This window comes from Dendrobates tinctorius, unplaced genomic scaffold, assembly GCF_039654945.1.
Source record: "Dendrobates tinctorius isolate UK_male_01 unplaced genomic scaffold, ASM3965494v1 ptg000314l, whole genome shotgun sequence".
Classification (NCBI taxonomy): domain Eukaryota; kingdom Metazoa; phylum Chordata; class Amphibia; order Anura; family Dendrobatidae; genus Dendrobates; species Dendrobates tinctorius.
In genome coordinates, this window is record NW_027361981.1 from 3717998 (window position 1) to 3736191 (window position 18194).

At 40.7% G+C, this 18194-nt stretch overlaps 1 protein-coding gene across 1 annotated transcript in view; it reads left to right on the plus strand.

Moving 5' to 3' along the window:
- The window catches only part of LIMCH1 (LIM and calponin homology domains 1), a 428272-nt gene that overhangs the window by 336243 nt on the left and 73835 nt on the right, over positions 1–18194 (plus strand). Inside the window, exons 8-16 of the mRNA XM_073561147.1 lie at positions 131–383; positions 8695–8937; positions 10917–11192; positions 11505–11759; positions 12203–12526; positions 13369–13629; positions 13865–14146; positions 15065–15301; positions 16700–16729. Coding sequence (XP_073417248.1) covers positions 131–383; positions 8695–8937; positions 10917–11192; positions 11505–11759; positions 12203–12526; positions 13369–13629; positions 13865–14146; positions 15065–15301; positions 16700–16729 — 2161 coding nt within the window. The remainder of the gene's footprint in view (positions 1–130; positions 384–8694; positions 8938–10916; positions 11193–11504; positions 11760–12202; positions 12527–13368; positions 13630–13864; positions 14147–15064; positions 15302–16699; positions 16730–18194) is intronic.

Genomic DNA, 18194 nt, shown 5'->3' on the forward strand with positions numbered 1-18194 from the left:
CCTTCCAGATGGATGGAATCTCAGGACTTTAGTGCAGTCCGCAAATTATATGGACCATTGGGTCAACATGTGTAAAACATTCAACGCCGCTCTTTTTTTTTTCAATGTGATCTTATCTTTCATTTTTTAGGTAGAGGAAGCGATTCAGAGTCTGATTTACCGCACAGACGGCTACCTGATGTTAGGAAAGATGATATGTCCGCCAGACGGGTCTCTTTTGGCGAAAACAAAGTAATAGTGCCTTTTAACCAGTACCTCCCCAACAAGAGCAACCAGACGGCTTACATCCCAGCACCCCTGCGCAAGAAGAAAGCCGAGCGGGAGGACTACCGGAAAAGCTGGAGCACCGCCACTTCACCATTAGGTGGAGAACGGCCTTTCAGGTATGTGTGTACTACTACCACAACAGCACTATTTACGTCCTTCATGTCTTATTTTAATTTCCAGTGATACCTGACATTAGTAGTGTCCTGTATAACCAGCACTGGTGACCAATACATTCTGTGGATTCCAGTGCAACACTGGCCCAGGTCTAATCTGGTAATGTTTGGCCTATGATGAATAATAGATTTATTATTTTTTACATTTATTAGGATTTTATTTAACCTTTTCTTCTATTTAGGCCCTATTCAGACATCCATTTTTCACATACACGTATCTATGGGTTTTACTGATGGAGCATGTACCCATTCTTGTCTATGGGGATGTTCACGTGGACATGTTGTCTTGCGAAAAATCTGATAGGTCCCTTTTTTGTCAGCGTTGCAGAGTCTGTGTAAGTCTATCTGTCCTTGAAAATCACATGGATGTCATCAATGTGCAGTCCATGTGCTGTCCATAATTAAAGGGGTTATGTAGTACTAAATATTCCTTTTTTAATGGGTGCCTAAGGACTAATAGAAAGGTAGGTGCTAAATATCTGCCTGTTCTGTCCAGCGCGTTTCTTAAAATAAATAAATGAATTACAAAGCTTCTCCCATCCTCTGCAATGTTAACGGGGTTGTCCATGACTAAAAAAAATAAACAGGCATATAGTTGCAAACTAGTTAGCAACTACCTGTCTGTTCTATCCGGTGCTGGCTCAGAGCAGTTTCACGTCACATCAACAGAGCAGTGGCTTGTCCGGCGCTCAATCAGCAGTCACGCCCCATCGATAGAGCACCCTGGAAGAAGTAGAGCTTCTCTGTTGACGTGGAGCAGCTGAATCGCTGGCAGAAGCGGTCAGTGATCGCTCTGAGCTGACACCGGATAAAACAGGCAGGTAGTTGCTAACTAGATAGCAACTACCTGCCTGTGAGTTTTTTTTGGCTCATAGTAAAAAAAAAAAAAAAAGTCGTGGGTACCCCTTTAACATTGCAGGGGATATGAGAAGCTTTGTAATTTTATTTTATTCATTTTTTTTAAATACCGTACTTGAAAATTGCTGATAAAACACTGATGTCAAAAACTGACACAGGAACTAAACCCTGATTAAAGTCGTATCCAAAGCATTGTTTTTACAAAATACCATTTTTATTTATTTATTTTTTTTTGCATGCGTGAAAAATCACTGAATGACGCCTGTGGAATATTAATGGGTGTGAAATTTTTTATAATAGTTTTAAAGTAATAAGAGCTCTATGTTTTAAGTTTTTTTGTTTTTCTACTAAATACAGTCATCACCTATCCACTATATAAGCGTATAATTGTTGGAGATCCGACTGCTGGGACTTCCATGTTATGCTTGATTACAAGAACAGGGATTCTGAAGTCCCTTGTGTGATTGCAGTTGTATTGTTCATATGCAGCTGATGTTTTCCTATCAGAATTATGGACTTTTGACATGGATCACTGATAATCATAATGACTTATGGTTTTATAATGGGTCCATAATAAATTGTCTGTCCGTGATTTTTTTAATAGTTTGTCCAAAAAAATTAAGTCAAGTTGACAACTCTGGGCCACTCTTCCGGCAGTCCTGGAGAAAGTGGATGAAGTGGTACGCACTCCCACTCCACTCACACTGGAGACTATGGCACCTCCTTACTAGTGATTGGTGGAGGTGCCACTGGGCAGACCTCCAGCAGTTCTACATTTATCAGGTACCCAAGGATAGGAGATAAATTTACTTGGATGAAAAACCCTTGTATAACACTTTGGCTGCCACTAGGAGTAGCTTAGTAAAGATCTACATATGGTTTAGAAGAAGGTGACTGAAACTTTGATTTATAGTTGGTTACAGCTGACCTGAGACTCAGGGCCGGTTTTAGACAAAGTGGGGCCCTAGGCAAAAGTTTAAAGTGGGGCCCCAAATGCTAACATTGTAAAATCACACATTTAGGTTAGGTTACATTACAAGAGCAGTATGTGGATACAGGTGGCAGATGGGCCTGTGCTGGCACTGTAACACTGCAGATAACACAGCAGGGCTCCCAACTGTCCTGGATCCAGCAGGACAGTCCTGATTTTGACACTCCCACCCGCTATCCCGGCCGGGATTGTAGTTTTCCCGCACTGCGAATCAGCCACCACGCCCACCTGTCATTTCAGAAGGGGCTGTGTACCGATCGCCATACAATTCCCTCTATGCACAGCACACTCCAGAACAGAAGCCCTCGCGGCTCACGTGACCAGTCACATGACTGTGACCTTATCCTATGTAACACCAGAGATAGCAGTAATAACTCTCAGGGAACAGATAATGTTGTAGATGTCACCTGCAGTCCTATGTAACACCACAGATAGTCTTACTCTGAAACGCTATGGCTATGTTCACATGCATTTTTTTTCAGTAGCCAAAACCTGTTCTATTGGCAGTAAAAATGTTGCGTTCAAAACACCTGTTTTTCAGCTTGTTTTCTGGTGTTCTCTACACTTTTTTCAGCTTTTTTTTAAAGTGCGGATGTTTGCTTTGTCTACAGTATGTTTAAGGCCACATTCGCACGTTGAGTATTCGGTCAGTATTTCACATCAGTATGCGCAAGTCAAAACCAGGAGGGTGAGAAATCCAGAAATGGTGACGTATTTCTTCTATACTTTCCTCTCATTGTTCCACTGCTGTTTCTGCATTACAAATACTGATGTGAAATACTGACCAAATACTGAACGTGTGAACGAGACCTAATAGTTTAATTCACCAAAACCACTTAAAAAATTGCAGCGAAAAATGCCATTGCAATATCTGCAGCTTTCTTTTTTTATTCTTTCATTGCTTTCTACAGGTGAAAACACACTAAAAGAAGAGACACGCTGCAGATTTAAAAAGTGCTACAGTTCTGAAATTCAGTCAGAAAAAAAACAAGCGCATGCAGGAGATTTTGGAAATCTCATATGTTTTGCTGGCACTTTAAAAAGCAGCTTTTGGCCACGTTCATATGCAGAATTTCTGCAGCTTTTTCTTCTGCAAATAAGAAGTTTACAGCATTTTATAGCACAAGCAAAGACTGAGATTTTCAGAGATCTCCTCACACCCTTTTATTTTCTCCTGACTGAATTTCACAACTGCAGCGTTTTCTAAATCCGCAGCGTGTCACTTCTTTCAGCAATTTTTTTCACCCGTAGAAAGCAATGAAAAAGTTTTAGAAAAGCTGCAAATGTCGCAACAAAACAAACTTTATTAAACATGTACTGTTGACAAAATGAATACTATACAAAAAAAAAAGCAAAAGCTGTAAGGGTATGTGTCCACAATCAGTATACTCTGGATGCTGCGTACATCCACAGCATCCAACCCGCAACCGCCAGATGTTACAGCACAGTGGAGGGGATTTCTAGAAATTCCATGTCCACTATGCGTCCACATACGCCCGCACTTCACCTGCAGAGATGGACATGCAGCAGCACGACTCTGCAGACCGCAGCATGTCAATTTATCTTGCATAGATGCGAGTCTCTGCAAGAGAAATCTCACCCGTACCATGTATTGGACGCGGTGATTCCGCACGGTTCAGTGACCACACGCGGAATCACCTGCTTTCAACAGATGGCAGCATTTTAGATGGAGCACATGTCCGCTGCATCCAAAGTGCTGCCATTTCTGGATCGTCTGCAGATACCCCAAAAAATGGGTGTTTTGAAAGCAGTGTTTTTACTGCCAAGAGAGAGGCTTTGGCTGCAAAAAAATGCACCAAAAACACTGATTCATATGCACACCTGTACTATATATGTGTATGGTTTACCCATATTATTTCACATGGGAATTCATTTATTTCTATATCATAAATCCCCTGATTCAGCAGACAATATCCCTGTCTTGTGTAATCCAGACAGTAGTGACAGGAGGTCGCCCTGTCACATTACAAGCAGTGATTAGCAGCGGCGTACCGTCAATAGTAGCAGACCACGCAGCTGCTATAGGGCCCGGACAGGTGAGGGGTCTCGGATGGGTGAAGGGGCCCGCGACGGCCGCTGCGGTTTGGCAGCTGTGCTGTGCTGACACAGTACTATCTCCTTTAATTAAATGTAAGCGACGGCCGCTGTATACCCCCTGGCCCCTTGAAGCTCCCCTTTCCTTGTTTCCTGGTCAGCAGTTGGCTAAAGTCTCTGGCTGAATTTGCATAAGAAAGCCACACCTCCTGGCAGCCAGAGAGCAGCACACATGCATTGCAGGAAGCAGAAAACATTCATGAGCCTCTCTCACTCAGGGAGAGGGACACACACACACAAGAGTTGAGCCCAGCTGGGGGTGGATTTTTTTTTGTTAAATGTGTCCCCTCACTGTGCTGGCAGCCTGGCACTTTACATTTACAATGGCTCTGGCTGCACTTTGCACCTTAGGGAGAGGGGCCCGGCTGCACGCACTGTGGAGGGTGGAGGGGGCCCAGCATGCACTGCAGGTGTGTGTGTGTGTGTGTATATATATATATATATATATATATATATATACACACCACTGAGCCACCAATGATTTATTCTGCCTTGCTAAATGTCTGTGTTATATATATTGACAATCAATCAGCTGCTTGTTGCCCAATAGCTGATAGCCCATTTTGGCATTTCTTATGCTCACAGGATGATCAGTATAGTTTTGTGTGCATAGATTATTATTATTGTTCTCAGCAGCACGTACTGGTTACAAAGAAGGATGTGTTACTGAGTGGGATTATTTTTAAGCCAGATTGAAAATCATTTTAGTCAATAATTGTTTTGTTCATTGTTTGGGTGATCGGCTGTCTGTTTACACACTGATTATTGGGCAATAAGGCCTGTTTCACACATCAGTTTTTTTGTTCAGTCAAACTCCGCTAAAATAGCGGATCCGTCCTGTACTGACCACAATGTTTGTCACCGGACCGTTATTTTAACGGATCCGTCAAAGAAAGAATTTTAAAGGAACCGCTGCCGAGAGAGAGAGAATTTTTCAGCCGCCAGAACAGAGTTTAGGGTTAAATTTCCAGCTGAGTGAAGTCTTTCGGGCAGGCGCAGTGAGAAGTGCGGATCCTGCCGCCTGAAATAACGTTGCATGGTCCGTTCGGGCATGTCGGCGGACGTCAAAATTTTGGGATCCGCAAAAAAACGGATCCAACGGATGGCCATCCGTCAAGATCCGCCGCTAATGCAACTCAATGGGGAAAAAAACGGATCCGCCAAGAAAAATGGTGGATCCGTTTTTTTTGCTAAACGGCGGATTTTGACTGGTGGACACAAACGGATGTGTGAAACAGGCCTAAGCAGTTCTAGGAATCCTTTGGGGGGGGCCATTCAGACTTTAGCTATGGGGCCCCATGATTTCTATGTACGCCCCTGGTGATTAGTGACTGTGGTCAGAGCCGATGCTGATCGCTGCTGTATGTGGCTGTGAATCCTGATCCTGCAGCGATCAGCACAGAGCTCCGGGACCACAGTGAGTAAATCACTGCACTCTGACCTGTTATTGCTGCTCTTACCAGGTTCTGTGGCTTCACTTAGGCATATCCATTCTCAGGACAGTGCTAGGAGCAGCCATGATCAGGACTCAGGAGGAGACATACAGAGCTGCAGGCATGGTCCTGCACTGTCACTGTGCTGTAATCGGTCCCCTCTCCCCCTCACGCTCAACTTTTAACCTGACTGCAGGGAGAAAGAGACAGGGGGCTCAAGGGGCTTTGCGAGACACAGCGGCTCCGGACTACAGAGCAATGCACAGCATTATTCAATGCTGTACACCCTCTGGGCACTTCATAAATGGACTGCAGTTGCAGGGGGCCCCCTTTGTAGGTGGGGGCACCAGGCATCTGCCTGGTCTGCCTGGTCCAAACGCCGGCCCTGCTGAGACTTTTTGGATTTTTGAGAAAAATGGAGCTCCACCAAATGTAAATTCACTAAGAAATCATCACAGAATATTAGATGCAAAAATGAAATTGTTAAAAAAGTGATCATGTACTTTTGCAATGCTGTAAGGGGTGGGGGCCTTGGTTGGGGTGTACAATGTCTGTGGGTCCTAGTGCCTAGGGTGCCCAATGTCTGCGTTTGTGAAGCAATCTCTGTATATCAAAGTCCTGTTTCTTTTAATAGGGGTTTCAACGTTGTTATTACATTGACCTAGCTCAATATCCAATTTTATTTCATTTCTGGAAAAATATAACAACCAAGAAAACCAGACTTTAAGAATGGCAAAACATTGGCGACGACTTCTAGCCGGTCACACTCCATTGACATTCTGGCTTCAGCTTAAGGAAAGTGATCCAAGCCCCATTCATAAGTCTGGTTGTAGAGTTAATGATTTATGAAGTAGCCCGTTTCTATTATGTAATAAAACATTTGCCCGTGATGTATGGACTTTTTCAGTGTAATATATGGCCCATCGAGTAAATGGATTATTGCTTTCCGTCCCTGTAAATCTGAAGTTCAGTCTGTGATAGTGGTAGTAGGCAGGAATTAGATTGAGATTTTGGAGGCATTACAGAAACATATGTAAAGCGCTAAATATTAAGCACATTTTGGAGGTGGCTGCTTTGGTTCAGTTCCAAAAGTTTCGTTTTTTTTGTTGAAGGGAGTTCTATTCTCTAACATCCAACACATTCTTCTCCAAAGCAGACCCCTCTGGCATGCAGACAGAATAACATAAACCATGCGCAGATGGTTTATATAAAAACTGTATTCACACAGAGACCTGACCGAAGTAAAGTTGAGCCCTCTTAGATTTAAGCACTAGGATAATAGATAATTTACATGGATACTTGCTGATTTATATCTCACTAACACATAGTTATTTTGTAGATTTTCATGCTTTTTAGCTTCATTTTTTTTAAATTCCTACACTGCCTTGTTGCCTGACTACATTAAAGTTTATATAATATGTGTGTATGAGGCTTGGTGAACAATGACAGTGTCTACTTTCTCCAAATACTGTTTTTAGGTGGTCTTTTGAATATATGAAATAGATGCGATGAATTGCATGGTGTGCGGTCTTAAAGTGGATCTTCTAATGTATTTTTTCATTTAAACTGAGTACTTCCTCCGACTGGTGCTGATCCATTGATTCTGGAACAGTGTTTCTTTTTCTCCCGTTCCTCTCCATTACAATGTTACGCCCCCGATAATATTGGTGCAAATTACCGTATGCTTTAAACCTACTGCATGTGAACCACAGAACTTCTTTGTGGCCGTGGTCTTGATCTGATTGGCCAGCATCAGAGGTAAAGGTAAACACCCACAGAGAAGTTCTGTGGTACACGCCCAGTCGGTTGAAGGGAAAATTTGTGCCATTATTATAGAGGGACATAACTTTGGAATGGAGTGGCATAGAAGAAAAAGAAAAACTGTTCCAGAATCCGTGCAGCACCAACTGGAAGAGGTGTTTAGTTTAAATAATAATAGTAATAACAATAAAAAAGAATGAGTGGTTTAATCATATCCCATCTAATCTAATTATTCAGGTGGGATTACAAAGAAACCCAACATTTAACTGACCCTCTTCCATTGTAATGTCACAGTTGATGTTCTAGCAATCTGAAACTTGTAAACCTGTTTGCTACCAAATCTAAAGTATAAAAATGTGCTTCAATTTCATTAATCATGGAAAGGAAATTACTGGGGATCAATCAATTATGACCATCATCCTTGTGGATAAAGTCTATGATACTTCTGATGTAAAGGCTTCTTGGCCTTCAAAGTGAAAAAGAGACAAAGAATCAGTAAAACAGATTTTTTGTTTTTTTGTACAGCTTGACAGTATTTATTGCCAGTTACAATTGGGGAAGTGAAAAATGACTCTGATTCCAATACTGAGCAGTATAATTATGGTTTGCGTTTTTGATCATTTCTAACAACAGACATAAATCTTGGTTCATACTAAGTTTTCGTCAGTGATGAATGTGTTTCATGACTCCTCAGTACAGAAAATACTGGTAGAAGGTCTAAGCATTGGAAAATCGGCTGCAATTTTTGACCTATGAGATTTAGCAACAGAAAGCAGAGGCAATGGGCTGAAAAGGAGAGCTGTGTATTTGAATGTGCCATGTACTGGATGGACTCGCGGGTCCACCAGAGCAGGGGCCACCTTTACATGTTCTGGCTGTATACCACAATGAAGATACAGCCATGTCATGTCTTCATCGTCTAGTTTTATAGACTTCAAAATGGGTTCTATTAAATGATACTTAGGCAAGAATTTCCAGGCTGAGTCTTTAAAAACTAAATGAATCTTGGTTCCTCCATTATTATGTACTGTAGCTTGTTCTTTACATTTACGCTGCTCTAACATTACCATTTTTTGATGTATAACAACTTTACTAGCCCAAGTCGTCCAGAAACTATTGAGGAGGAACATAGTGAGGGAAACAATGAGAAAGATGGAACCACACCTGTGGCTCCCCTTAAAGGCCTCCTTAGAAAAGCCAACAAACTTAAAGATCTATTTGAGCAACTTGAAGAGGATATGGAGGACCAGTCTGATCCGGGTGATTTAGAGGTTCGGAAATTAAAAAGCCTTCAAAAGGTCGGAATTAAGGTCATGCCTGCAGCCAAGCGGTACGGAAGGTCAGCTGCTCGGTTCGGGAATGCTTGTCTGAAGTGCAGCAATTTCACACTATTGCCAGTCTTCCCAGCGCCTGCTGTCCCGTGTGGGAGCATGTGTAATGTGCAATTTATCCTATGGAGACAACCAAGCAGTGCATGAATGCATGTGCACCGCAATAATATGTTGGTTCCTAACAACCCGTTGGGAGATAAACATGCATGTATTGTGTGGCAGATGTCTATTCTTCATTACAAATTGTTACTTGTGATGGTTATACAAATATAATATGAAAATGATGATATTAATGGTATAACCTTTTTTTTTAAATTCTGTAATGAATGATTTCATGGCAGTCTTCCGTAATAGTCTGCTCATGAAATTTGAAAAACTATTGAACAGCTTGGCTAGGATGTAGATTGCTTACCAGCTTTTTAGGTTGTTGTGGACCAACGATAACCTTGGAAAGCTTTCGTACATACGGTAATTTCTGGGGCACCCCCATTCTTTATAAAGTCAATGTAACCTAATAAAAAGTAAGGCAATTATCTGTTTCATGAGACAACCACTTTAATGAGCTATGCTGTGTTTATAATATTTTATGCAGTATTATTTTCTTGGTGATCATATACCGTAATAGTGCAATGAGCTCTGTCCTCTTATCGGAGTCCGGTGATCTCATTAATAAAAAAAAACAGAAGTCTTGTAAGAATACTTATACATACTGTCCTTTTCAGAAAAAAACAGCATTTTTGTCTATATTTTTGATATTTTTACAACCATTTTTAGATTTCTTTAGCTCTGTTGGCATTTTTTTTTCTTTTATTTCTCAATAGCATTTTTTTCTTGGGTTTTATTTATTTTTTTAAGTGCAGCAAACAATTTTTTCCTGGTGTTTTTTTTTCCCAATAAGGTTCTTAGTAGAGTCACGCATTGGAATTGGTTGCCAAATCTGAGTTTGCCATATTCGTGCTATATTGGTACTCTATTGGTGCCGAATTAATGTTTGATGATCGGTTCCGAACATATTTGTTCCTTTCTACTCCCATTGACACCAAGGATGTTCGGCTTTTTCGGCGAATATTGCAAAAGCAATATTCGCTGCTGATCATTATCTGAACCGAAGTTTCAAAAGTTCGCTCAACTCTAATGCACTAGCCTTAGAAGTCTACAGTTCAGAGCAATCTCGAAATTACCTTTTCTTTCATCCGGAACAGATTTAGTTTGCAAACTTTTACCCAACTTTTACCCAAGCTTGTGTTTTTACCTACCTGGCATTTATGATAAATATATTATTTTCAGAAATGAATATATTATATATGTTTTTGATACTTTATTTAACGCTGATTTTCTCAGTTCAGCTCCTAATTAAAATTTTAGAGGTTGAAAATAGTTTTATTTTTGTTGTGCCCAGTATATGCACCATATAACCCAATGTTGAGTTAATTCCCTATTAAATTAAATTGGTGACAAGTTCTAAACTTGCTGAAGCCAAGCGTGAGATTAACTTGCATTTGTGGTTTATCCTTTGTTTTACAAGAATAGCTTTATTATTAATCTTTTTCCATGAATCAGTTGAGTTTGTGTAGGCATGGCATGGGCTGAATTGCCGTGAATAGATGTTGCCCGTGCTTTGTATTCTGTCTGAGTGTTCTGGAAATGTACATCACTTTTGCTCTGAATTAGTTGTGCACATGGTAGCCAAAATTTTCAGACTATATTATTAAACTGTATATGATTTGAGGAACCTTTCACCTTCCTCGCCCTTCGTCGAAGAAGCCTTTTCCTTACAATATATTTTGTCATCTCTAAATATGGCGAACAGAAGAATTGCATATTTTAGGAAACTGTCCTGTTGTTAATTGTCTGCTTGTTTTGTCACAAGAATGGAGTTCGTCATATCTAACCCACTAATATTTTGCATGTGGGATCTGCCTTTTGCAGTTTTGAAGTGATCTTATCCCAGTGTGATAGCTGTATAATGTCATTTTAACTATCACAGTCAAAAGCTATTTCTTGAAGACCATGAATCGGAGATAGTGCCTCAGAGAGAGAACATTAACCCATCTAATGTGGATTCTGAGGAAGAAGAAGAGTGCAGAGTGCCTGATATTGAAAGGGATGATCTGGCCACGAGGAGAGCAAGGATGAACCAACCTAAAATGTCAACACCTTTTAATCAATATGTACAGGGCTCTTACATTAATAAATCAAAACTTTCTCAGGACAATACCTTGAATTCCACCCCTGGTTCCCCTAAACAAACACTGGATAAAAGGTAAGCAAAACGTACTGTCTTTTAAGATTAAAACTGTGTGGAAATGCAATGGGAAAGCATGCATACCTACATAGAGTTTATCCAATGAGCCTTGGATTTTCACAAAGTTCTAAGGACTGTTATAGGATGCATGTGTGTTTCACAGTTTCGCTTTGAAAATAGGTAATGGAAGAAGCTTAAAATAAAAAATACATCTGAGTAGGGTTGCCAATGTCTTCTTCTTTAAGCTAAGCAGTGTCCATAGTCATAGAATAGTTGGAGGAAAATATAGATATAACATAACCATAATCGTCTAAATTTCACTGTGTCCAGCAAACGTGAAAGCCAAGAACAATCGGCAGACACGACGGCTGTCGTTCTCAAGGGCAGCATAGTTCAAAGACCTGTAGATGTCGAGTCAGACCGAGAAGAGGAAAAGATTCCGGACATACAGCGAGATGATTTAGCCAAGCGGAAATCTCAAGGGGCGGCCTTGAATCAGAAAGAACCAAGAGTTTTTGGATCAGCCTCAATAACCAAGGCGGACCTTGAAACCTGGCAGAGACTTAAGCTTTCTTCCGAGGATAGGTGTGTTTTTTGGTTGAGTGTTATAGTGATATTATAGCTGCTTTATATAAAGTAAGCCCAATAAGACTATACTGTTAATAGATCTGCCATCTGCTTACATATGTTATAGGCAGGCATAGCAATATGATATATTTGACACTTTACATAGAATTAGTTGTTTTTTTTTACATTGTTCCATGGGCTACACAAAAATGTTTGCTTGCCTACTGAGCAAGTACTCCAATCTTTTGAAAACTTCCCTGTTGTGTTTTGAGAATAATTTGGGAATTTCTAGAAGGCCGTATGTTTGGAGCGGTACTTGTGTGAAAACTAAATCTTTTTTAATAGTGCTTGATGCAGGTTATAACAGCAGCTGGAGTGATATTTTCTAACCCAGATTAACAAAACTAACACTCAACATATGTCACAATAATTTATTGTGTCTTGTTTTCATGGAACCAAAGTGAAAGTACTCCGCATCAATCCCAAGATGACATCCAAAGTCCCAAAATCGATGTGACCAGAGCAGCCAATGATGACTTTGGCAAACGCAAGTTATCACTGCAAGAGAAGAGGGCCAGGAATAAGCAAAAATTTGTGCGCTTTGGTCCAGTGACTGAAATTGACCAACAAAAGTGGAATAGACTGTGCATTGCCAAACCTGGTGCTGGTGAGGCAAGTGATAGGGATGAGAAAGTCACAGAAATATCATGTCCCAAAGCTGTGTCATCAGACACATCGAAAGTTGAAGTCTTGGAAATGGTTCCAGCCTTGCAATCCAGTCCAAGGTATATCATAAAGGGTTATCTCAGCTAACCTTTTTGGTTGCATTTAGTATTCTGCATTATTTTTATATGACAGTTAATTTATTATGCTAAATAGTCCATAAATTAAGTATACCTGTAAATGAATCGCGGAATATGGAAAATCATGTTATATTTGATGGTACTTTTTAACTACGGTAATAAGTTTCATAGTCTTAAAAAACTCCTGTGTTCCATTATGCAAATGGGAATGTTCTTGAACACATCATGAACAGAATAAACCCTACAGAGTAGAGGTCCATGATTATTGAGAACAATCGTAACGCTTGTTTCCTGATAAACAATCGGATGAGAATCTTTTGGTTTGCACAGAAGATCATCATTCTTGGCAACACATCATCCTGTGTAAATTGGACCTGTGCTGCCGAGAACAATGTCAGTCTTTGCCCACGTAATGATCGTTCAGGGCATTGACAGACAGAAAAGGAAAGGACACCTGTGCAAAAACAGTATAAGGTCCCTGTGCAGTCTTGTAGCTCATCATAATGCACAATTCCACATGTTTTGGAGGTGGTGGTGGCCGCCTTACCGCTTTGTCCCCTGTGCGGCCTCACAGGTTGCATGTATGGTATGTCCACAATCTTCACTGCACGTCTTATGCACAGTATGCCTGAGTAAACCAGATGATATATGACCGCTGATCAGCAAACAAGCCGCGATCAGCAGTTGTTTCGTGCAGCACGTTATGGAATGTAAATGGACATGAATACTAAGGTGTTAAATCTCCTTGTAGAAATGTCAAAAATGTCTCTCATATTAGTGTGGAACATTGTTAAACTTAACCATTACAAATGTTGTTATGTAAGTAGGCCTGCCAAAGCTGAGATTTGTAGGACACCAGATGTTTCTGCACCTCCTGAAAATGAAGCTGCTGGACAGTTCCTAGATACCAAACGGGATGACATGTTGGCACGCAGAATGGGAACTTTTCAGAAGTGTGCCAGACTCCATAATCCTTCACCTGCCTTGGATGACTCGTATGGACAAGAAGATCATGGAAAAGCATCAGAACAAATGATGGAAATGAATGGACAACACCAAGAATTGCAAGAGTACATTCAGCATGTGTAAGCTTCTTGTGTGCCGTGTGCTGATCGGGATAATCTGTGGTGTGGCCCAACCAATAACTTATCAGTGCATGGATTTGCTGTGACAGTAATTTCTTTTGATGATTGAGGTTTTTAATACTAATATAATTACAGTGACTTCTGGGTTTGTTGAGGATAACCCTGCCTAAAGGCAAAGCATGGTGTGCGCTTTCAACTTCACAAACTTCCAACGTCCTGTCACCTGTTCCTGCAGGAGTGACGTGCCACCTTGCAAGGTTGGGAAAACAGACTCTGCAGGTTCTCGTAACACCCCTGATGTAGAACCTCCTGCTACAGTAGTAGAAGTTGCCTGTAAAGTAGAGAAGGGCAGAAGCACGGCGGACACTGAAAAAGATGATATGATGGTCAGAAGAATCTCTGTCAGCCAAAAAAACCCTGCCGTAACATTGAGTCAATTCCTTCCAGTGCCGTTTTCTGCCCAACAAAAAAGCGAGGACAAAAAACAGAATGGTCCACAAAAGGAAAAGAAACAGAGGTCAGAAATGCTTTGTGATAAGATGGGAGAGAACGTCTTGATGTGATAAGTATATGTTCAATGGTGAAAGCTTAGAAACTTGGCTTTTGCAGTTTTGATGTACATTTTGTTTTATGTTGACCAAATATGCAGCAATCTGGCTTACATTTTGTAGACCATCAATGTTTGGTAGCTTCTAATATTGAGGTATGTGGATTATTGGGGTTGCAAAGTGGTCAGCGATAACCTGGAAGTAAGCTTTGACTTTTCATGAGACATGTTGGGTCTGGTTAAGTTCAGAATAGGGCTGAACTTTGTGGCGGTCATGTCTGCAATTTGTGGACTATATTGCCTCTGTATGCTCGTCCACATAGCGGGCAGGTACAGGAGCTGCCTAATATTTGCATATTTAATCTGGTCCATAAATCAGGCCAGTCTAGAGCACGTTTCTGATATTTTTTCATTTGGACCTGAGGTTATTTTAGAAAATCGCCTACGTCACACACTGTCTACAATTGTTCTGTGTATCTGTTGTGTCCACAAAAAGCAAAAGTATGTTTGTGTCACCGTGCCTGATAAGGAGTAAAGGAATGACAGTGTATGGAAAATGGAAATGGGATTCTTTATTGCATCTTTTTAATTTTTCTATAAATGTGCGTTCACAAACCCTTCAAATAGAGGATCTGTTTGTCCCATTGTGTAGTAAGTTATTTGCTGTACAGGCTGAATGTAAACCTACGTGTCACAAATCTGTTAATAAAATAACCTTGGTATTTGTGTCTTGTTATGTTCTATGTGAACTAATAATGGTGTCTGTAATTTAATACCTTTTATAAAACTGGGTAATACTTTATTTTTTATCTATATATTTTTTTGCAGTGTTTTACTATGTCTCATGCTGCCCATAATGTGTAACATTGTCGAAAATTGCTTCCGTAGCTCCCTCCAAGCGGTCACTATTTTACCACCTCATAAATCCCAAGCCCCTACCACTTCCACTTCTGACAGTCCGCCACAACAGATCGAAACCAGCAAAGCCGAAGATTCATGTGACTTAATCAATGATGTTATGAGAAGCAAACAAATGTGCAGCCCCGGTCAGAACAGTCACACATGTGCAGAGCCCGAATCCCAGCCAGAAGAAACACTTGAAACGCCTGACCTTGAGTTTTTGAGGTCAGATAATGCAGCGTCGATTAGTTTTCTGGCACTTGTATATTTCATATATGTGGATGTGTGCATTAATACATATAATATACAGTAGAAATGAGTTGTGGTGAAGCTTAGTTTTTAGCAAAAAAAATGCAGCCTCTCGTACAGCGTTCCCTCTAAGCTGAGGTAGCTGGAAAGGAAAGGGTTAAAAACAACCTAAGGCCGTGTCCCCATGTAGCTTAAATGCTGCATTTTCTTTGTGTGGAAAATCTGCCGCATTTCACCTTTCAAAGTGCATATGGTTTCATGAGATCTGCAGCACTCCTGAGTTAGGGCACAAGTAGGGTCCAGACCCCTTGAAGTATAGATAAGGAAACTTGGCACTCATGTAGTTTGTGAAGTAGATTTTCTTAATTTCATTTTTGGATTGTAGGAAAATATTTGTGACCACCTTCTTTTTCGACTCCCCCATAGACACTCCACCTACTGCTCCTGTGTCATTTGAGAGAGCCACTGCCAGACATCTCTGGCAGTGACTTATCTACCGGGAAAACAAATGTAATGTGCCGGATCCTTCTTTCCCCCAACATAATATGTTGGGTTGAGGTGGGAGGTCCCCATATACATTACACTATCAGCCGATCCCGCTAATATTGATGGATTCAGATGACTTTATTCCTATGTATATGAAAGCCTTTAATTCGCTGATCCTGAGATCATGGCTGCCTGCTTCTGGCTGTGAAGTCAGTGGGAGTCAGACATCTTTGCGGTTTCCACCATGGAGACGTTTCTTTACATGTCTATAGGAGTTTGCTGGGTAAATTCTGGGAAGTTATTGTGCAAGAAAAGCTGTTGTTTCATATCATGTATCTAGTCGTAATACATTTCATTTCGACTGGCATTGGTTTGGTAGGATTTCCATGAATTTTGCTCGCAAACCGCACAGTACTTGTGGATTACCATAATTATCATTTTTGAAGATATTGACTTTTACAAGACTTTTAGAAGTGGTTGAACAAGGAGATATATACTGTAAGGGCTAGAATTTGGTCTGTAAAGGCTTAGCTATAAACCGGCACTGGAATTTAGAAGAAAAATCATAATGGGTAATGTTTTTGATTGTGGAGAGTGACATGCCGGCTCTGGCATGCCAATGTAAGGAGGCTTATTCACATTGCAATGCTCTTCTGGGAAAGTTTAATTAGAAGCCACAAATTGCCATTTTCTGCCACACACTTAATTTTGTCTTAAAAAGAAAAGCATTTTCAGCTTCAGTGATCACTGTGCTTAGATGATTTCCCGCACAGGTCTGATAGCGGAAATATTGTTCGATTGCGGATATAATCCATATGCTTCATTGTGAGGATGTTCTATGATTTCTTCTCCCCGCACGTGTGTCTAATTCTATATTTGGTCTCATAGATTCAGCAGCCATCGGTCAGATGATGCAGAGTAAGTTAATTTTGTTGCTTGGAGAGTTTAACACTTTAGTGCATGACTTACCTTTAAAGTGATAATCATTACGCTGCCCTGTATGCATTCTGCTTAGAAACCCCCTCATAATACTAAGCGGTAATAATAACCAGTTACCTCACCAGTAAGAAACACTTGGCATGAAACTAATATATTTGGATGTCATCATCTGTCGGTACTTCTGTTCATGGATTGTGCATGATTCTTAGGTGCATCGGCCTCGTATGCAAGAAATGCAAAGCAAGAACGTTTTGTTTTCTCTTATTCTTTAATGGGTGAACTGGATTACTCTTGAGGGATGCCATCAAAGATCCACTGATCCAGTCACTAGTTTATAGATCATGTAGGATTTGTTAACTCCGCATTAGAACAGTGCATTATTGCTGCAAAAAACAATGGTTTCTTTTAAAAAAAAAGAAAAAAAAAGAGAGAAAAATATTGCAGATCTTTTCCCCTGTTGAATATGCTCTCAGGACTTGAGGGCAAAAAGGACAATTGCTTTGATTGCTCTCATCAGGATGCTGCACACCAAGGCTTAAAGAGAACTTGTCATCAGATTTCTTGTGGTAAACTGCTTCCAGCAAATGATGTCCTTCCTAATTAGGATCCCAGCTCTCTATTCCGTGCGCCCCTGCCTCACAACACACCTTTAAAAATTATCTTTATTCCCCACACTCTTACTTGGTGCCATACGGGCTGATGGGCGTGTGCAGCCCAAACGCTGCGCCTTCTGTGAGCTCGCTAACTCGGCCCTTTGTGTTTGCTTAATGGGACCAGGTTATTGGGCTCTCATCAGGCATGGAGGATGGTCTGTACACGTTCATTCTGTGTACCATGCAGGATTGCGGAAATAGGCCAAGATCACACAAACATATTTCGTGGTCTGTATACAGACCTTAACACATAGCTCATGAATTTAGTTGGACTACATGGCAGTAGGTTTACTAGACCTCTAGTGATAATCTCCTGCTGATAAAACAGTAATTGTATCAAAACTACAGCAAGCAGTCAAAGTAACACATCATTGGAATGAGGGTCTCGGCCCCTACATTATGCTGCTCTCAGATTAGATGCCAAAAACCTGATGACCGGTTCCCATTACCCGCTGAACGCTAATGCTTGGCTTAAAAACTTCAACATAATTAGGGCGATGTACAAGCCCTTTTATTTAGGCAGTGTATGGTGGCATTATTAGAACACTGCATTGCTTTATCTTTTATTCTTTTTTTTAATTTTCTCTATTTGATAGCTTAATGAATAGATAAAGAAGTCACAGAAATATGTTTCCCCCCTAATCTGACCTAATGCTTTATGTAGTGTAAGTTTATTTAAATGCTTGCTGATTGCAGTCTTCCTTGGTTTCCAGTGCCACTTTGGTCTTCTGGCCCACAAGACTGCTTGGCATAGTTGCCAGATCACACTGTGTGTGGTGCTTTCCCCTTTG